We start from the raw sequence: 16,730 nt of genomic DNA, 5'->3' as shown, positions 1-16,730 counted from the left end.
AAATCGTGAAACTCATTTCTAGAAATGATGTTTTGATCTTTGTTAAGTACTGTGGAAACGTTCTGATCGAGCACTTCATACAATTTTTCCGACAACTCGTAATCATGATGGTCGAGCATGTCACCACTGCCAAAAAAAAAAAAAAAAAACTCAAGATAAGCAAATCCAACCCGATGAAATACTCTTTTTGATCACTACAAATCCAAACCATGTTTTGATCAATATAGACAAAATCACTTTTCTGTGCGAAAGATAGGGTAATGAGTGACGTTTATATATACCTGAAAAGATCTTGATGATCAAAGTACGGAAACCAATCGAGGTCATATATGGGGTTTTGATGATCTGCAGGTGGATCCATTTGTGAGGGAGAAGTTAAAAGTTGCGGTAAGAATGTGATGATTATATAAGTGAAGTGGGAGAAGTAATTAATAACAAATAAAGAGGAAGTGAATATAAATATTCGTTGAGCCGTAACTTTCTTCTTCCATTCACACACGTATAAGTATATATTGCTAAAATCTTGACTTGTATGCCGCATGCATTTAATGCTTCACATGTCTACCCTACAAATCCTTGACTTTGAAGCGACGTATCAGTTCCCATATACCTCAGATTAAATTCTTTTCACTGCATACTACAAGTCTTCAATCATGCAAAAGAAAACACGACTTGTTGTAGCTAAACTACTTACGTTCGTTATAATTATTTGACTCGTATAAACTTGGTTGCTATAAGCTGCTTTGTATGTGTATGCTAGTGTCAATTCATGAGGTCTTATCACATTTAAGTCCCTGGAATCAGTTCACACTAATCATTAACTCGTTTGAGTATATGGTCATCATGGATAACGCTAGCCAGAAGTAGACAACTCCTCACTTGCACGATTCGCTTGAGTGCATTTTACCATTTTATACACTATGTTTTTGATACACATAGTAGTCACTAGGGCACAATTCGGTCATTAGGCTGGGGTTATGAACTCATGAATGGGGACTTGGTACATCTACGAGTCTTACATCACGTTTTATCAACAAATCTTGTATACTCATTTTAGCAAAAAATCTGGTATCTCATTCTAGCAACAAATCGTGTATCTCATTTTAGCAACAAATCTTGTATCACGTTTTAGCAACAAACTTTGTTTCCCCTGAGAATATGACAGTTGCATCTCATTTGGGCAACATACTTCATCTCTCATGATAACAACAAGTCATTGTAATAAAATAAACTTGACATCATTAGTAGTTACGTCTCATATAACTTCTTTGTAAACATCATACTTTGACATTACTACCAATATTTATGTAAATTTCTTTTGTGTTTCAGAATTTTAAATTTATGTTTGAGTAAGAATTAGGTTTAGTAAGTTGCAGATTCATTAAGGAAGACAATCTAGTTTTATCATACATATATAACATCTGGAAGAGAAACATGTTTTGTATTCAGTTCCCTTCTCTGTTATAATTCTAACATTGTCATGCTTTAGCATTTTAAATTTACGAAGAAATGATTGAACCCTTAATTCCCCTATCAGCAAAGTAGAATAAATCAATCATTCTCATCGCTATCAAACAACTTCATTCCACTAAATGTGAAAACCTAACAATATTGTAAACCATAAACAAGTCCATATATATTTTTCATCCATACAAAACTTATCTTGTAGTCGATTATCCCTAATCAAAGCATCGTATGTTCACCACGACGGTATACATCATTAACATCCTAAGTGGTTATGACGGTTGATGATCAATCAAAATCTTTCGTATAGTAAACTAAGAATTTTAATTTCACCGATAAAATTAGCAAAGCTAAGTTTAATTTACACAACTCATTTGGTTGAAATAATTCCTCAAATCTGATAAAATCCTTTTGAACCTATACATATTTGTAAATTTTATATTACTCGTCATATAGTTTGAAAATAATTAGCAAACCCAATGGGGCAAATTTTCACAAAACTAGTCCAAACATATGTATCTAATATCGTAATAAATTAAAACTGGTACCGAAAACCCACAACTTTTCTCTTAAGGTACTCATTTCTTAAATTTCGGGACGAAATTCCCTTCAACAGGGGGATAATGTAAAAACCGGTAAAATTCGGTCAGAGTTCGACGATCAAACCCCCGTGAGCCGTTATGCAATAAAGACCAATGGCACATAAATTGGGGTCTATTAAGTATATGTGTTTGTATTTTTAATTTAATTAACAAACTAATAAATGTTACATGGTTAATATATATAAGTTCAAATTTATATATATATATATATATATATATATATATATATATATATATATATATATATATATATGTATATATATATGTGTGTGTGTGTTAATTACCTTTGCAAATATCTAAATACATGTAGGATATGTAATGTATATATATTCGAAATAAATATACACTTAAGATTTTGTATTGTGTATAATTCAAAAAGACCAAATACATTATATAAATACGTACACAAATACATCTACCAATATATCAAATTCAAATAAATAAATAGATAAATACAAATACAAATAGATGAATAAATGAATAAACAAGCCAAGTGACAGCCAATTGACAGCCTGTTTTCTTCCAAGATTCTGGCTCTTCTTCTACTTTCCTTTTCCTGGGCTCACAGATGAACCAAATTTCTCACCTCAAAAAAAAATTGCTTTCTTTCTTTCCTTGCTGTTGGGATAGTTGGCTATGAAGAACATCACCAGAAGTGGTGATTTCCGGCAATTGATGAAGCATCAGCCCTTCCCTTCATCTTCATTGTTTTCTGCCAAGAACCACCGGTGGTGGTGGCTGTTTTCGGAGAGACCAAGAGGGGCAGCCTCCCCGTTTTCTTCCTGTTTTTTTTCCTGTCATTTGAAACAACAAAACACCCCACGATATCAGTGTTTGATTTTTTTGCTATTTCTCTTCCCCTCTTCTTCAGTTTCAATCACAGAAAAACCCCACAGGAGGGGGGATCTCCGACAATCAAAGAGGGCAGCAGTACCTCGTCTCTTCTCTCCTCTCTTGTCGGATCAACAATAAACCCCAAACAACCTAACAATTCCTGTCAACAACCAAACCCAAACATTTTTCCCTACATCGATTCCTATCAAAATAATCATCCCATTCATCAATTTTCAATAAAATTAACCAAGAACAAACATCTCAAATACCCCCCCCCCCAACGATTTCAATCCACAACAGAAAAGAGAAAAAGAACTTTCTTTTACCTGTAAGCCACCGTCGACTGTTGCTGTTGCGGGTTGTTTCCGGTCTACTGCATCCAGAGAAGAGGAAGGAAGGGATTGCTACTATCGGTTATACATTCCTTTCTCGATTAAGATGATGGATCAAAGACCCCACCCGATTGTCGCCTTCAATTTCAGTTTGTGTTCCCTCCTGATCAGACGAAGACGACGGCTCAATCAAATTAACGGATCGCCGGAGATTGCTATCCTCGTGTTCTCCCTTTTTCGCCGATCTCCTCCCTTCTCCGGCCAAATTAAGTACCGATAATAACTCTCCGATTCAACCCCTGCCCTTTTCCTTGCGGTGACCGCTTACCTAGTCGCTGCTTGCTTCCGTCCGTTCCAACCACACGCACAAAAGAAAGAAGACGCCGACGATTGCCATCGGCCAGCGCCCCTACATGAGATTTGCTCGATCTTTCCCCGTCTCCTTGAACCTCGTCTGCGGCTGCTGCTTCGTTTCCTCAGGCCGAGATTTCCGACGATGGAGGTAGATTCTTCACTGGGACGTAGGAGTCGGGCGGCGATGGTGGTGATTCCGACGTTTTCGGTTTCTGTGTTCGGTCGCCTTCGTCTTCCTCCCGTTCATCTGTGTTCCTCGAGACTTCTTTGAAGTGAACGATGGTATCCCCTTTATCTTCTTACCCGATCAAAATAAATGGAACGGGTTTAAAGACCCTAATCACCTTTTAGATGGATCCAGTAGTCGGGTATGGAGCTTCAACCAGAAAAGAAAACGGGTTCCGGGTTTGACCCAGTCAAAGGTCAAACATAAATCAAACATCCTTTTTAAATTATCAAAACTTAACCTCCTTTGACAAATACCTTGCAATTTCAGTCCAAACCCCAATCTTTGAATCCAATTGTTGATAACAACCCCTCCTTTGAAATTATTTTTACCCAATCAGTCCCACTTTGGTTAAAATAATTTACAAACAATCCCTATACTGTAAACCTGTTACAAAACGGTCCCGGTAATACTTCAAGGTCCAAGGATTATGAATTTGCGGTTCACACGGCATGTTTTTCGTTTCTCAAAGGAATGCAAATGCCGTACCAATCGAACCCACGCTTCAAGGGTGAGTTCATACCCCTACATTTTATATTTTTATTAAGTTTTAAGGGGGGGAATACAAGTTAAATCATCAATATCATAATTAAACGTTTTCAATAGATTACATCAGAAAAGTTGAACTTCAATCACGACCGGTTTTGGTAAACTTAAACATTTTAGTTTTCAAAACAACACAAGGTGCAAGTAGTTCAAGTTCTTGATTTTCAAATGGCTACTTGCACATCACCATACGAGTTTTCTATAATTTATACATAACTCAGTATTGGTATAAATATTGTTTTGTTTACGCTACATGTATTTGTAGTGCATTGTCATTTTGTTTTGTTTACGCTACATGTATTTGTAGTGCATTATCATTTTTAGTCTAATCTCCATAACTATGCCCGTATTCTTGAGGTACGTTATGGACAATAATAACGCTATTGGGTTTACCACCCCACCTTGGGACGCTAAGGTGATTGATCGCACGTGGTTGAGTGTGTATGATGATTAGATGCTCCATCCTATATATATACGTATGTATATGTATAGGGTGAGGACTATTTGTTGTTGTTATCCTTTGTTAATCAACTTTCAATTCTATAAACCATTATCTCAAATACAATTGTTTTCCAATTTCAAAAGAAAACAAATACTATGTTTGTAAGTGAAAAGCATTTAATAATACAAAACAACAACATATGAACTCACCAACCATTGTGTTGACACTTTTTCAAACCACTTGTATTCTCAGGAAATCATTAAACAGGTAACCAAGTGTTGTTGAGAATAGGATGCTAAGACGTCAAACATTTCCTATCTTGTCCATGTATTGTAATTGATTTATAAACATGTAAATCATAATGATGTAACTTTTCAATTATATATATATATATATATATATATATATATATATATGTTGGTTGTGTTTACTTGAATTACTATTGCAATTGTTGTTATGATATTATACATGAAGTCCTCCACCCCCGGACGTTTCCGCCATCCTCGGTTTGGGGGTGTGACATAGACGGCTAAGCCATTTCAACATTACAAAACTACGCATTCCAAAGGTTTTATTTTACTTATTGTTTTGGTTTTGTATTTTTCTAGTTTATTTAAACAATTCAAAAAACTGGCATATAAATAAACGAGTCATTTTCGAGTTGAATTTCTCAGCCATAACCTTACCCGTTTAATTTTCGTGTCGTGTCAACACGTTTATTTAAACGCGTTGAAATATCTTACCCAAACTCGTTTATTTCGTGCCGAGTTCGTGTCGGGTCAATTTTTGCCACCTCTAAAACTATTCGTGGACTCCACCTTGGTATATTTGTCTTTTACTCATCGTTCGTGGCTCACCAATAACAGTCCATGGCCCACCAACAGTATCTGATGCCCCTTATATCTGGGTATATTTATCTTTTCATTGTACCCAACGTTCACATAAAGGATACAAACGTGAACTTTACATAAATAACAAACTTACTTAGAGGATCCTAACTAAACTCGTGTTACCCATACTTCAAAGTTGTCTTCGAAGCGGGTGAAATAACCCATTTCGAACTATGTGGTCATATTTGTAAATTCTTGAAAAGTCGATTACCTAGTTTTACTTTAAATGCGATTATTTTCATGTGATTACCTTTTTATTGGATTTTTAACTAATAAATTACTCAATATTGTTAATCTTGATCGTAGGATAATAACATCGTGCAATTTTATAAACCAAAAACGATTTGAATACGTTATTATAGGATCGTAAGACCGTACAATAATCCCGATCTCACCTATTTTTTAACTTGGTCTTTACTGTGTAAATTCATTATTAACACTACAAAATTAATCTTATAAATTAGTTCAATAATCCAACCCTTATACCTTAATAATTTAGTCATTTCTACTCGAAATAGAGCCTAAAAATATATTAGTTAAGTTCGAAAACTAAACATCACATATCACATGAAACCATATATTGCATCATAGCTTGGTAAGCCGATAATTCTTTATTCTATGATTTTATGATTGTTGTTTAAAATCAAGTTTTATGAATTGTGTTTGATTTTATTTATGAATTGTGTTTGATTTTATTGTACCTGATGAAAGAGCTTAAAAAAATAATTATATTATAGAATGAAAAAATGATATCAATGCATTATTTGACATGTATTATATAATTAGTTTAAAATTATATCGATTTTAAGCTAATAATTATGTTCCAAACACTATATACATTTATTTTAGTTTGTGGTATATTTATATCCCGATTTAATCTTACGGATACAATTTTGAAAATAAAATTTTGATCATAGATAGAATCTCGCTATTAGGTTTGAAATAGTTTAATAATAATAAAAAATAGGGAAATCTTCAGAAAAGTCCAAATATTTTGGCAAAATTTTTAATAAAGTCATAAATTTTATTTTTTGAACAAAAAAATCCTAACTTTTTCACTTTTTGAATAGAAAAGCCCAAGAAACCGACAAATTTATTTACTTTAGCCTCATTTTGACCTGTTTAGCAGTTCATGTGACCAAATTATTACTTTTTCGAAAATAATTAGATTTTTTTTGCAGATTTCGTCAAAATTTGTATATAATGTATAAACATATTTTTTACATATCTATATTCTATTTTTACGTATCTGTGTATTTTTTAAGTTTTTATATGTATATATTTACATACTTTTACGTATTTTAAATGTATACACATATATTTTACTTATTTATATGTATTTTTAACCATTTTACATAATTTTTATGTATTTTTATGTGTTATTTTTTTTATGTATTATGTATTTATATGTATTTTTACATATTTATTTATTTTTTAAGCTTTTTATATAGATGTTTATGTATTTTAAATGTATAAACATATTTTTTTACGTATTTATATATATTTTAAGTATTTTACATATTTTTTGATGTATTTTTATGTATTACGCATTTATGTATTTTTTAAAGTTGTTTACATAGATGTTTATGTGTATTTATGTATTTTAAATGTATAAACGTATTGTTTTACATATTTATATGTATTTTTTAAAGTATTTTACATATTTTTTGTGTGTTTTTTATGTATTATGTATGTATATGTATTTTTTCGTATTTATGTATTTTTTAGTTTTTTTATATAGATGTTTAAGTATTTTTATGTATTTTAAATGTTTAATCGCATTATTTTTATGTATTTATGTATTTTTTTACTTCAAGTCGTCTTCACAATTTCATCTAATTTGCACAGCTTTTCGAGTATGTCTAGATGGTTTTACTACATACCCATATATTTTAAGCTTTTTCCATTCGATGTTTAATTTCAAGATAAGCTAATGGGAAAAGCTTAAAAAATGTGAGTATGTAGGAAAACCATCTAGACATACTTAAAGAAGTTGTACGAATTGGATGAAATGATGAAGACAACTTGAAATAAAAAAAATACACAAATATGTAAAAAAAAATACAGTTATACATTTAAAATACATAAACATCTATATAAAAAACTTTTAAAAAATACATAAATACATAAAAATACATATAAATACGTAATACATAAAAAATACACCAGAATACAAAACAAATATGTAAAATACTTAAAAATACATATAAATACGTTTATATATTTAAAATACATAAAAATACATAAATATCTATATAAAAAACTTAAAAAATACATAAATACACAATACATAAAAAAATACCACATAAAAATAAATAAAAAATATACAAAATACTTAAAAATGCATACAAATACTTTAAAAATACTGTCTATAAATTTAAAATACTTAAACAATGTAAACATATACATATAAAAACTTACAAAAAGACATAAATATGTAAAAAATATATAAATACATAATACATGAAAAATAACACATAAAAATACATAAAAAAATAAATAAAATACTTAAAAATATATATAAATACGTAAAGAAATACGTTTATACATTTCAAATACATAAACATATACATATAAATACTTAAAAATAGCAAAAGTACGTAAAAATAGATATAAATACTTAAAAAATATGATATAAATACTTAAAAAATATGTTTATACATTATATATAAGTTTTGACAAAAACTGCAAAAAAGTCTCATTATTTTGGAAAAATTAACGATTTGGTCCTATTACTCGGTGAACAGGTCAAAAGGGCTAAAGTGAATAAATTAACCAGTTTCTTGAACTTTTCTATTCAAAAAATTAAAAATTTGGGATTTTTCTATTTAAAAAATAAAATTTACAACTTTATTAAAAAAATTTTAAAAATATTAGGACTTTTAGATTCCCCTAAAAAATATTATGTTTTTTATTTATATAAAATATCGATTTAATAGTTGAAAACAACTCCTTTATTTTCGACTTTTTCGAGCGCGATAACACAAATCGATGAATTTGTTTTACTTATTTTTTTGTTCAAAAATTTTCAATTTCGTGCAAATCCCGGTTCGGTCTAGTTTTGTTTAAAGCCGGTCGCTGCTACGAGCAATTTCCAGACGTAAATAAGTGTCATCCTTTGAATGGCCTTTTTTTTTTACAATTTCAATAAAATTTAGGGTTTTACCCATCCATCCATCTCTCTCACGCAACGCAACCATATGGTAAGCTTCTTCCAGTTTCTGGTAAGGTCTCACAATCTCATCTTTAAATTCCACCTTCCTTGAATCGACTCTTCTCTTTCATTTTCATTTAATGATAGTTTCGTTTTAGATACTAGTTCCTTAGATTATTATACAAGGAAAAAAGCCCTAGAAATTTAGGAATTGGGAATCATGGATCAAAACGAGGGCCATGGCGGTGGAGATGCGAACGAGCAATTCAATCGGAACGAAGCAATCTCCGCCGTTGTCGACGAGGGTTTCTTAGGGGAAGACGATGATGATTATGAGGATCTTTACAACGATGTTAATGTCGGTGAGGGTTTTCTTCAAACTCTTCGGAAGAATGATGATGTAGGGTTTAGCAATGAGGAAGAAGTTGAGAAGAAGAAAGTGGAACCACTCCCTCAGCCGGTGCATCGTCCACAACCTTTGGATGATGTCGCCGGTGGTGATGAGACCAAGTTTGAGAACAATGATGCTGTTTCTAGTAGAGTAGAGGCAAATTCGAATGTAAATGAGATGGCAGGAAGGGGATCTGGTGGACCAGTAGGGGGTGGACTTAGAGTTGAATTAGGGCAAGCTAAAGTAGGTGAAGTAGAAACTCGAACTCTGGATAACAACAACAACAACAATAACAACAGCATGCCAAACCTAGGTGCAGGACAACAACAGCCTCATCATGTTCTGACTGTAGGGAATACAGGAAACATGGCGAATTTAAGCAATACTGGAGATGATGGGTTAGCTAGACAACCCAATGCTTTTGGTAACGGTGGTGGTGGTGGCATGAACATGGCCGGAGGTGGTGCTGCTGTTGGAGGAGGCGGTGGTGGAGGTACAATCCTTTTCGTGGGAGATTTGCATTGGTGGACAACAGACTCAGAGCTTGAATCAGAACTTTGCAAGTATGGCCATGTGAAGGAGGTGAAGTTCTTTGATGAAAAAGCTAGTGGAAAATCAAAAGGGTATTGCCAGGTTGAATTCTATGATCCTTCAGCAGCCACAGCTTGTAAGGAAGGAATGAATGGACATGTCTTCAATGGTCGTCCCTGTGTTGTTGCATATGCTTCACCATACAGTGTCAAAAGAATGGGAGAAGCACAAGTCAACCGAACTCAACAGATGACTCAGTCGGCCGTGGGTCAACCAAAAAGAGGTCCCGGAGATGCTCCGGTTAAACCAGGAGGCAACACCATGGTTTCCGGTGGGAATTTCCAAGGAAACAGTGGAGGTGATAACAACAACAACAACAGAGGATTTGGAAGAGGAAATTGGGGTAGAGGAAATGGTCAAGGGATGGCGGGGCGTGGGCCCGGTGGACGTGGCGGAATGGGCGGGCGTGGGATAATGGGCGGGCGTGGAAACGGGTTCGGCCCACCACCAATGATGCATCCGCAATCCATGATGGGGCAAGGTTTCGACCCGTCTTTCGGAGGCCCAATGGGCCGAATGGGTGGCTACGGTGGTTTCCCTGGCGGCCCAACACCTCCCTTTTCCAACATGCTCCCTTCCTTCCCGCCAGTTGGCGGCTTACCTGGACTGGCCCCACATGTGAACCCAGCCTTTTTCAATAGAGGGATGCCGATGAATGGAATGGGTATGATGCCAGGTGGCGTTGATGGTGGGCCGAATATGGGGATGTGGGGAGATCCTAACATGGGTTGGGGTGGTGATGAACATGGTGGAAGAGTAGGTGAATCTAGCTATGGAGAAGAAGCCATGTCTGATCAACAATATGGTGAAGGAAGTGAAAGAGGAAATTGGCAAAATGTAGCAAAAGAAAAAGATTGGTCTGGGACCTCAGATAGAAGACCTAGAGATGAGAGAGAACAACCCGGGTCTGGGTATGACCCACCAAGGGAAAAAGATGTGGTTCATGAAGATGAATGGCCTGAAAGAAAACACAGAGAAGAGAGAGAAAGTGGAAGAGGTGACCGGGAACGTGACCGGTCAGACCGTGACCGTGACCGGGAACGTTCTCGTGACCGGGATCGGGAACGTGGTAGGGACCACCGCCATAGAGATGAAAGGGAAAGGGAAAGAGAAAGGGAGAGATATGGTGATCATCATAGGTATAGAGATGCTGACGTGGAATATGATGATGAGTGGGACCGGGGGAGGTCAAACCGGGGACATGGAAAGTCAAGAATGTCTCAAGAAGATGAACATCGGTCAAGATCTCGGGATGCTGATTATGGGAAGAGGCGGCGTGTGACTGCAGAATGACAGTCTCTAGTGGTGGATTTTATAATGAATTATATCAAGAAAGAAATCATGAAACTCAAGCTTCTGTAATTGTGGTTTTATTGCACTCAAGTTGATGAACATGGTCTTGTTTGGAAACTGGAAAGGTAATATACCAACTCTTACTTTTGATTTTATTTATTTATTTATATTTGATTATCTTGTGTTTTATTTAATGTTTGATGATGATATTTAGGTGTTGAGAGTGGAAGCTTGAGGAGGAAATAGAAAGTGGAAGAACATTGTTTGGTGTTTAGTTATATTTGAGAGTTTGTTTGGAAGTGGAAGTATTATTATGTGTACTTGAAACTATGTTGTGGCCGATTAACTTAGACTTTACTTTACTTTACTACTACTGTTGTTTGAATGTGAGATGATGTATTAGGATTTTTGCTCATGTTTTGGTTTAGGAGGGATTAACTACTATGCCTCTTTTTTGCTTTAGTTGTTTTTATGTATACTTTTTTTTGTTGTATTTTCCTTTTTTTTTTCTTACTTTCTTGATGTAATCTGTAATATGTATGTATATATTATGCAGCCGGCTGTGGCTCATAGGGTTTTAGGTGGGTAGAGGGTACAGACTAAACTCAACTAACTGATTGGATGTTAGATTTGGTAGGTAAATCGTATATATGACTTTGATTGTTTGCGAAGCTTGAGAAAGATCTGTCATGAGATGGGCATACTGTAAAGTTTGATTTGAGTATTATCTTAATTTGTTTAGGAAAAGAAAGTAAACTACTTGTTTTTATTCGGATTCACTTGTAGATTATGATGTGATGTGTTGTTCTGTGTATATGTGCTGTTGAAAGTTGAAATGTTGAACAAGAAATCGTATTCAACAAAATTACATACTTGTAATGGGGTATGCTGCATATGGAATGTACAAAAGGTTGGTGAAAGTAAAACGATGAACACTAAACTTGAGAAAAGGGCCGAGTGTTGTCGGGCTTAATCTTGAGTTGTTCTTTTTGTCGTAGGTAGTTGAAATTGGTAAAGGCCTGTTGATGGATGATAACCTTACAGATTTTTAACTTTTCTATTAAAAGTTTGTCAAAGTGGAAAGCGTTCTCAAAAACTGCCGTAGTTGTGGGGGAGGGGTGAGGTGAGGTACAAATCTGACCCGGTTACACTCCTTTTTATGGAAAGACATGTCTCGAGATTAACTTTTGACAATCAAGTTAAATCATAACGGAAAATGTTCAATTGGAAATCATTAAAAGGTTAGGAACAACAAGAACTTGTTTAATTATTTGAATATTTTGAATTTTAATCAATGACAAAAAATATATCCTCCTTAATAAATGAAGGTTTTTTTTGCCACTTGTCAATCTCTCATGAGTTTTGACACTTGTCATTTTGTGATAATTTTGAAATAAATATTATCCACTTGTCAATTTTTGATTTGTTTTAATTTTTAATTAAAGTCATATACTTATATATGTAAAGTATTAAATATCATATATATGATATTAAATTGTAATAAATATATTTTTTTTTTCTTATTTTAAAGTTGTATATTAAAAAATATTTCTTTTTTTTACTTTAAGTTTAATCATTTTTTAAATCAACCCGTATAATATACGAGTCTCACACCTAGTATCTATGATGATAAAATGTTCAAATAGGAACAATAGAGACTAGGCCAAGCCTTAGAATATTTTTAATTTTTTACCACCAAAAACAACGAAGGTCGTCAAATTTTAAGAAACTTAACATCAAAACTCTACCATCATAACTTCTTTCATTTAAACACTCTCACAAACCTTTAACAACTCAAACTCAAACCCTAACATCATTGCTGTCACCTGTCATGCAGTCGACGTCGGTCCCACCACCGCCTCATACCACTTGTGGAAACAACCTTTCCAACTGCCTTCACCACGTCGGCAACGTCCAATATCACCACTGCCTCCTCCCACCGGGGAAAACAATCGTCGTCATCAAGTGTACGACATCAGATCTCTGACCACCATGTATGTGGTGCTTAACTATTTATAAATATGTTGTATGTGGTGCTTATTATGGATTTGATGTGTGGTGCAAACATGGTGTTCGTTGAAACGACTTGATGAAATAAGGTAAATTTTAAGTTATATATATATATATATATATATATATATATATATATATATATATATATATATATATATATATAAAGAGAGAGAGAGCTAGGTTCAAACGTTTCTAGCAACTATTGTGTGCATGTATGCACCAATCACAAATTAGTAAATATTAAATAATTAATTAAATCAAATAAGGGCATTTTCGGTTTTTTGTATTTACAATTAATGATGTCATTTAATTTAATCCTACAATTAAGGAAAGAAAATCAGTATTTTAAAACCCTAAAAATAACCCCTGTCATTCATTTGCATCTACAGATCTTCTTCCTCCAGCGGTTCTTTCTTCCTCTAACGACCCTCTCCTTCGACGACAGAAACATTTAATCGATGCCTCCTCTCCAGCAACGCCTCCCTCTCCTGTTAGAATTTATTTATATAAATCAATTCTTTCAGAATGTTTGTATTCTTTCAGAATGAATTAGTGTTTATTGTTGGATTTTGATGTTTTTGTTGCATTTGTGATAGGAATGGCTTGAATGTATTCTATATATTCTTTCAAAATGTATTATGCCAAAATAAAATCTGTGTATTTCTGCCATAATGTATTCTATGTATTCTGTCATATTCTATTTATTCTACCAGAATATATAAAGTGATAGTTAATTGCAAGTAACATGTTTTTAACCATTATTAGTTTTTATTGTATTTATGATAGAAATGGCTGGGAGAACACGTTGAAGACCTAATAAGAATAACTTGAAGAATGAATAAAGTTTGATCATATTCACAATTTAAGAATGTTGTTATTTTTTTAAGAATTTTATTCATTTTTCTTGATATTCTTTTAGAATATGTACAATTATATTAAAATGTATAAGGCTTTTAGTTTGTAAGAATATGCATGAATTTGTATTTAAGTTCGGATGTATAAAAATATATTGGAATGTTGTTATTTTTCAACCTCGGATTCAAGAATTTTGTTATTCTTCAATAATATTCTAATAGAATAAAATTCTGAAAGAACCTCATTCTAACAAAAAAATATTCTGACAGAATAAAATCGGTTATGTTTACAAATTACTTTAGAATTAAAATTGAATTAATTAAAAAAAATTAGATTTTTAAAATTAGGAGAATTTATTACCCCTAAAAATCCAAAAATTTCCTTTTATAAATATAGTTATTTGTCCAAAATACCCTTTTGCTAAAATTTATATGATTATATGGTACATGTTATCCCATTGTACTATCATACACCCTCAAATTATATATATTGATTAATTTCATCCGTTGGTCCAGATCTGTGCATTCTGACACATAATAATTACTAAAAACAAAATAACTCTCTCTCTCTCTCTCTCTATATATATATATATATATATATATATATATATATATATATATATATATATATATATATATATATATATATATTGGTGGGGGTGGGGGGGGGGGAAGTAGGGTGGGATCTTTTATTTTATTTTTTTAAAATTTAAAGTTAGTTAAAATTATATATATATATATATATATATATATATATATATATATATATATATATATATTGGTGGGGGGGGGGGGGGAAGTAGGGTGGGATCTTTTATTTTATTTTTTTAAAATTTAAAGTTAGTTAAAATTAGACCTGACAAACGTGTCGTGTCGTGTCGGGTTCGTGTCGTGTCAAAACATTAAACGGGTTGAAAGGGCTTGACCCTAACCCGACCCGTTTAATTATCGTGTCGTGTCAACTCGTTTATTTTCGTGTCGGTTTCGTGTCGGGTTTCGGGTTAAGGTTTAGATCTTGTAAATATGTTGTGTCATGTCGGGTTGAAATATTTTAAATGTTGGAAAGTAGGAGTTGTGGAGGGAAAAAGGAAAAAGTGAAACACTGGAGTTATGAGATGGAATGACAAAATTTATAGTAAGTTTAGAAGGAAAAATGAAAAGAGTTAAAGTTGGAGAGCAAAAGGATAGGTTGTGAGGATGACTAAAATTAAGTAACTTTGAAATTTTGAATATTACTTCTAATTATTGAGTTTGACCCACTATAAGTCTATAACATATAATATATTTATAAAAATATGAAATTTATAATAAATAATATATAATTAAACGGGTCATATTCGAGTCATCTTCGAGTTGAAAATCTTGACCCTAACCCTACCTGTTTAATTATCGTGTCGTGTCAACCCGTTTACATAAACGTGTCGAAATCTCTGACCCTAACCCGCTAATCTCATGTCGGGTTTTCGTGTCGTGTCATGTTTTGCCAGGTCTAGTTAAAATGGAATTTAACTTAAAATCAAAAAACAGTTTTTTAGTCTTTTTACACAAACCAATGACCTTTCCTGGAAGAACACAAAGCCGCACCAAAAAAATAGTACAAAACAGCACCAAAAAATAGCTAGCCAAAATGGCACCAAAAAATCGTTCCAAATAGATTTCACAGTTTGTGTTGTAACCAAAACGCATTCGAACATATAATATGTGATGTAAATTCTAAGATCTTTCTGCTATGAATCTTGTTATTGTCAAGAAGGGTGACAATGATCTACCCGGATTAACCGATGTTGAAAACCAAGAATGAGAGATCCAAAAAGGGCATCAAAAATCCATAAATTTTTCAATCTCTCAAAGGAAGATTATGTTAGTAAGTATGTCAATACATAAAGAAGAACATTCACAAAGAAACCTGGTCAGTTCTTCCCTCTGTTACTTTTTTCCTTTGGATGAACCGGAAAAAGTAAAGGGATGTGTTTTACATGTTATGAGTGCAGGAAAGGAGGGTAGTAAAGCACCAAAGATACAGAGATTGGTTACTCTATTGACCCACTGCAAAGGAAACGAGAAAGAATTATAGATAAAAAAGAAGAGAATTGCAAAACCAAAATCTGAGGCAGATGAGTACCACATAGTTATTGCTGAGAGAGAGAGAGAGAGAGAGAGAGAGAGAGAGAGAGAGAGAGAGAGACTTTCTACTACATCTAAGCCTTCTGTTGCAGCATAGACTAAGGTTAGTGATTTAGATAAACATACCTGCAGCAAATTCATGAATTAGGGTAAATGTACCTGCAGCAAATACTAAGATTCAGTTTACATTCATGGAAGATTATGAGAGTGGAGGAATCGATGAATGAAATTAGGGGATTGATGATTTACCTGATGCATAGAGCGAAGGAGAAGGATGAAGACGACGTGAGAGTATTTTTTGGGACGAAGACCGTGAACTGTGAAGGATTTTTTTTTTTTTTTTTTTTTTTGGGGTGTGATATATAAGAGACGTATTAAGGGAAAGAAAATTGGATCAGAGGGAATACCCAATTTCTTGGCAGCCAAAATGAAATTTTACACAGTTTCTTAGTATTCGTTAATTGGTGCAGTTTTTAAAAAAAATAATGATTTAATTGTGCGTTTTACAAAAATTGACACCAAAAAATTGTGTTTTAGTAGTGCAGTTTTGGTCAATGACATCAATAAATGTGTTTTTAATTTCTTTTACTGTGGTTATATGAAAACAACACCAACAAATA

General features: G+C 33.2%; 1 protein-coding gene across 1 annotated transcript; it reads left to right on the top strand.

Moving 5' to 3' along the window:
* Positions 1-8,781: 8,781 nt before the first annotated feature.
* LOC145136568 (RNA-binding (RRM/RBD/RNP motifs) family protein) lies at positions 8,782-11,612 on the top strand. Its single transcript, XM_079070690.1, has 2 exons — positions 8,782-11,244; positions 11,334-11,612. Exon 1 carries the CDS (start codon positions 9,065-9,067, stop codon positions 11,117-11,119), a length of 2,055 nt encoding a protein of 684 aa, XP_078926816.1. The 5' UTR covers positions 8,782-9,064; the 3' UTR covers positions 11,120-11,244; positions 11,334-11,612.
* The last annotated feature ends 5,118 nt before the right edge of the window (positions 11,613-16,730 follow it).

The sequence above is a fragment of the Lactuca virosa genome, chromosome 9 (assembly GCF_052849685.1).
Source record: "Lactuca virosa cultivar CGN04683 chromosome 9, Lactuca_virosa_CGN04683_v6, whole genome shotgun sequence".
Lineage (NCBI taxonomy): Eukaryota > Viridiplantae > Streptophyta > Magnoliopsida > Asterales > Asteraceae > Lactuca > Lactuca virosa.
Note: the sequence above shows the minus strand (reverse complement) of the source record. Positions and strands in the feature narration are given on the sequence as shown.

Coding starts and splice junctions, on each gene's coding strand:
- LOC145136568 (XM_079070690.1), top strand. CDS start 9,065: ATGGATCAAAACGAGGGCCATGGCGGTGGAGATGCGAACGAGCAATTC.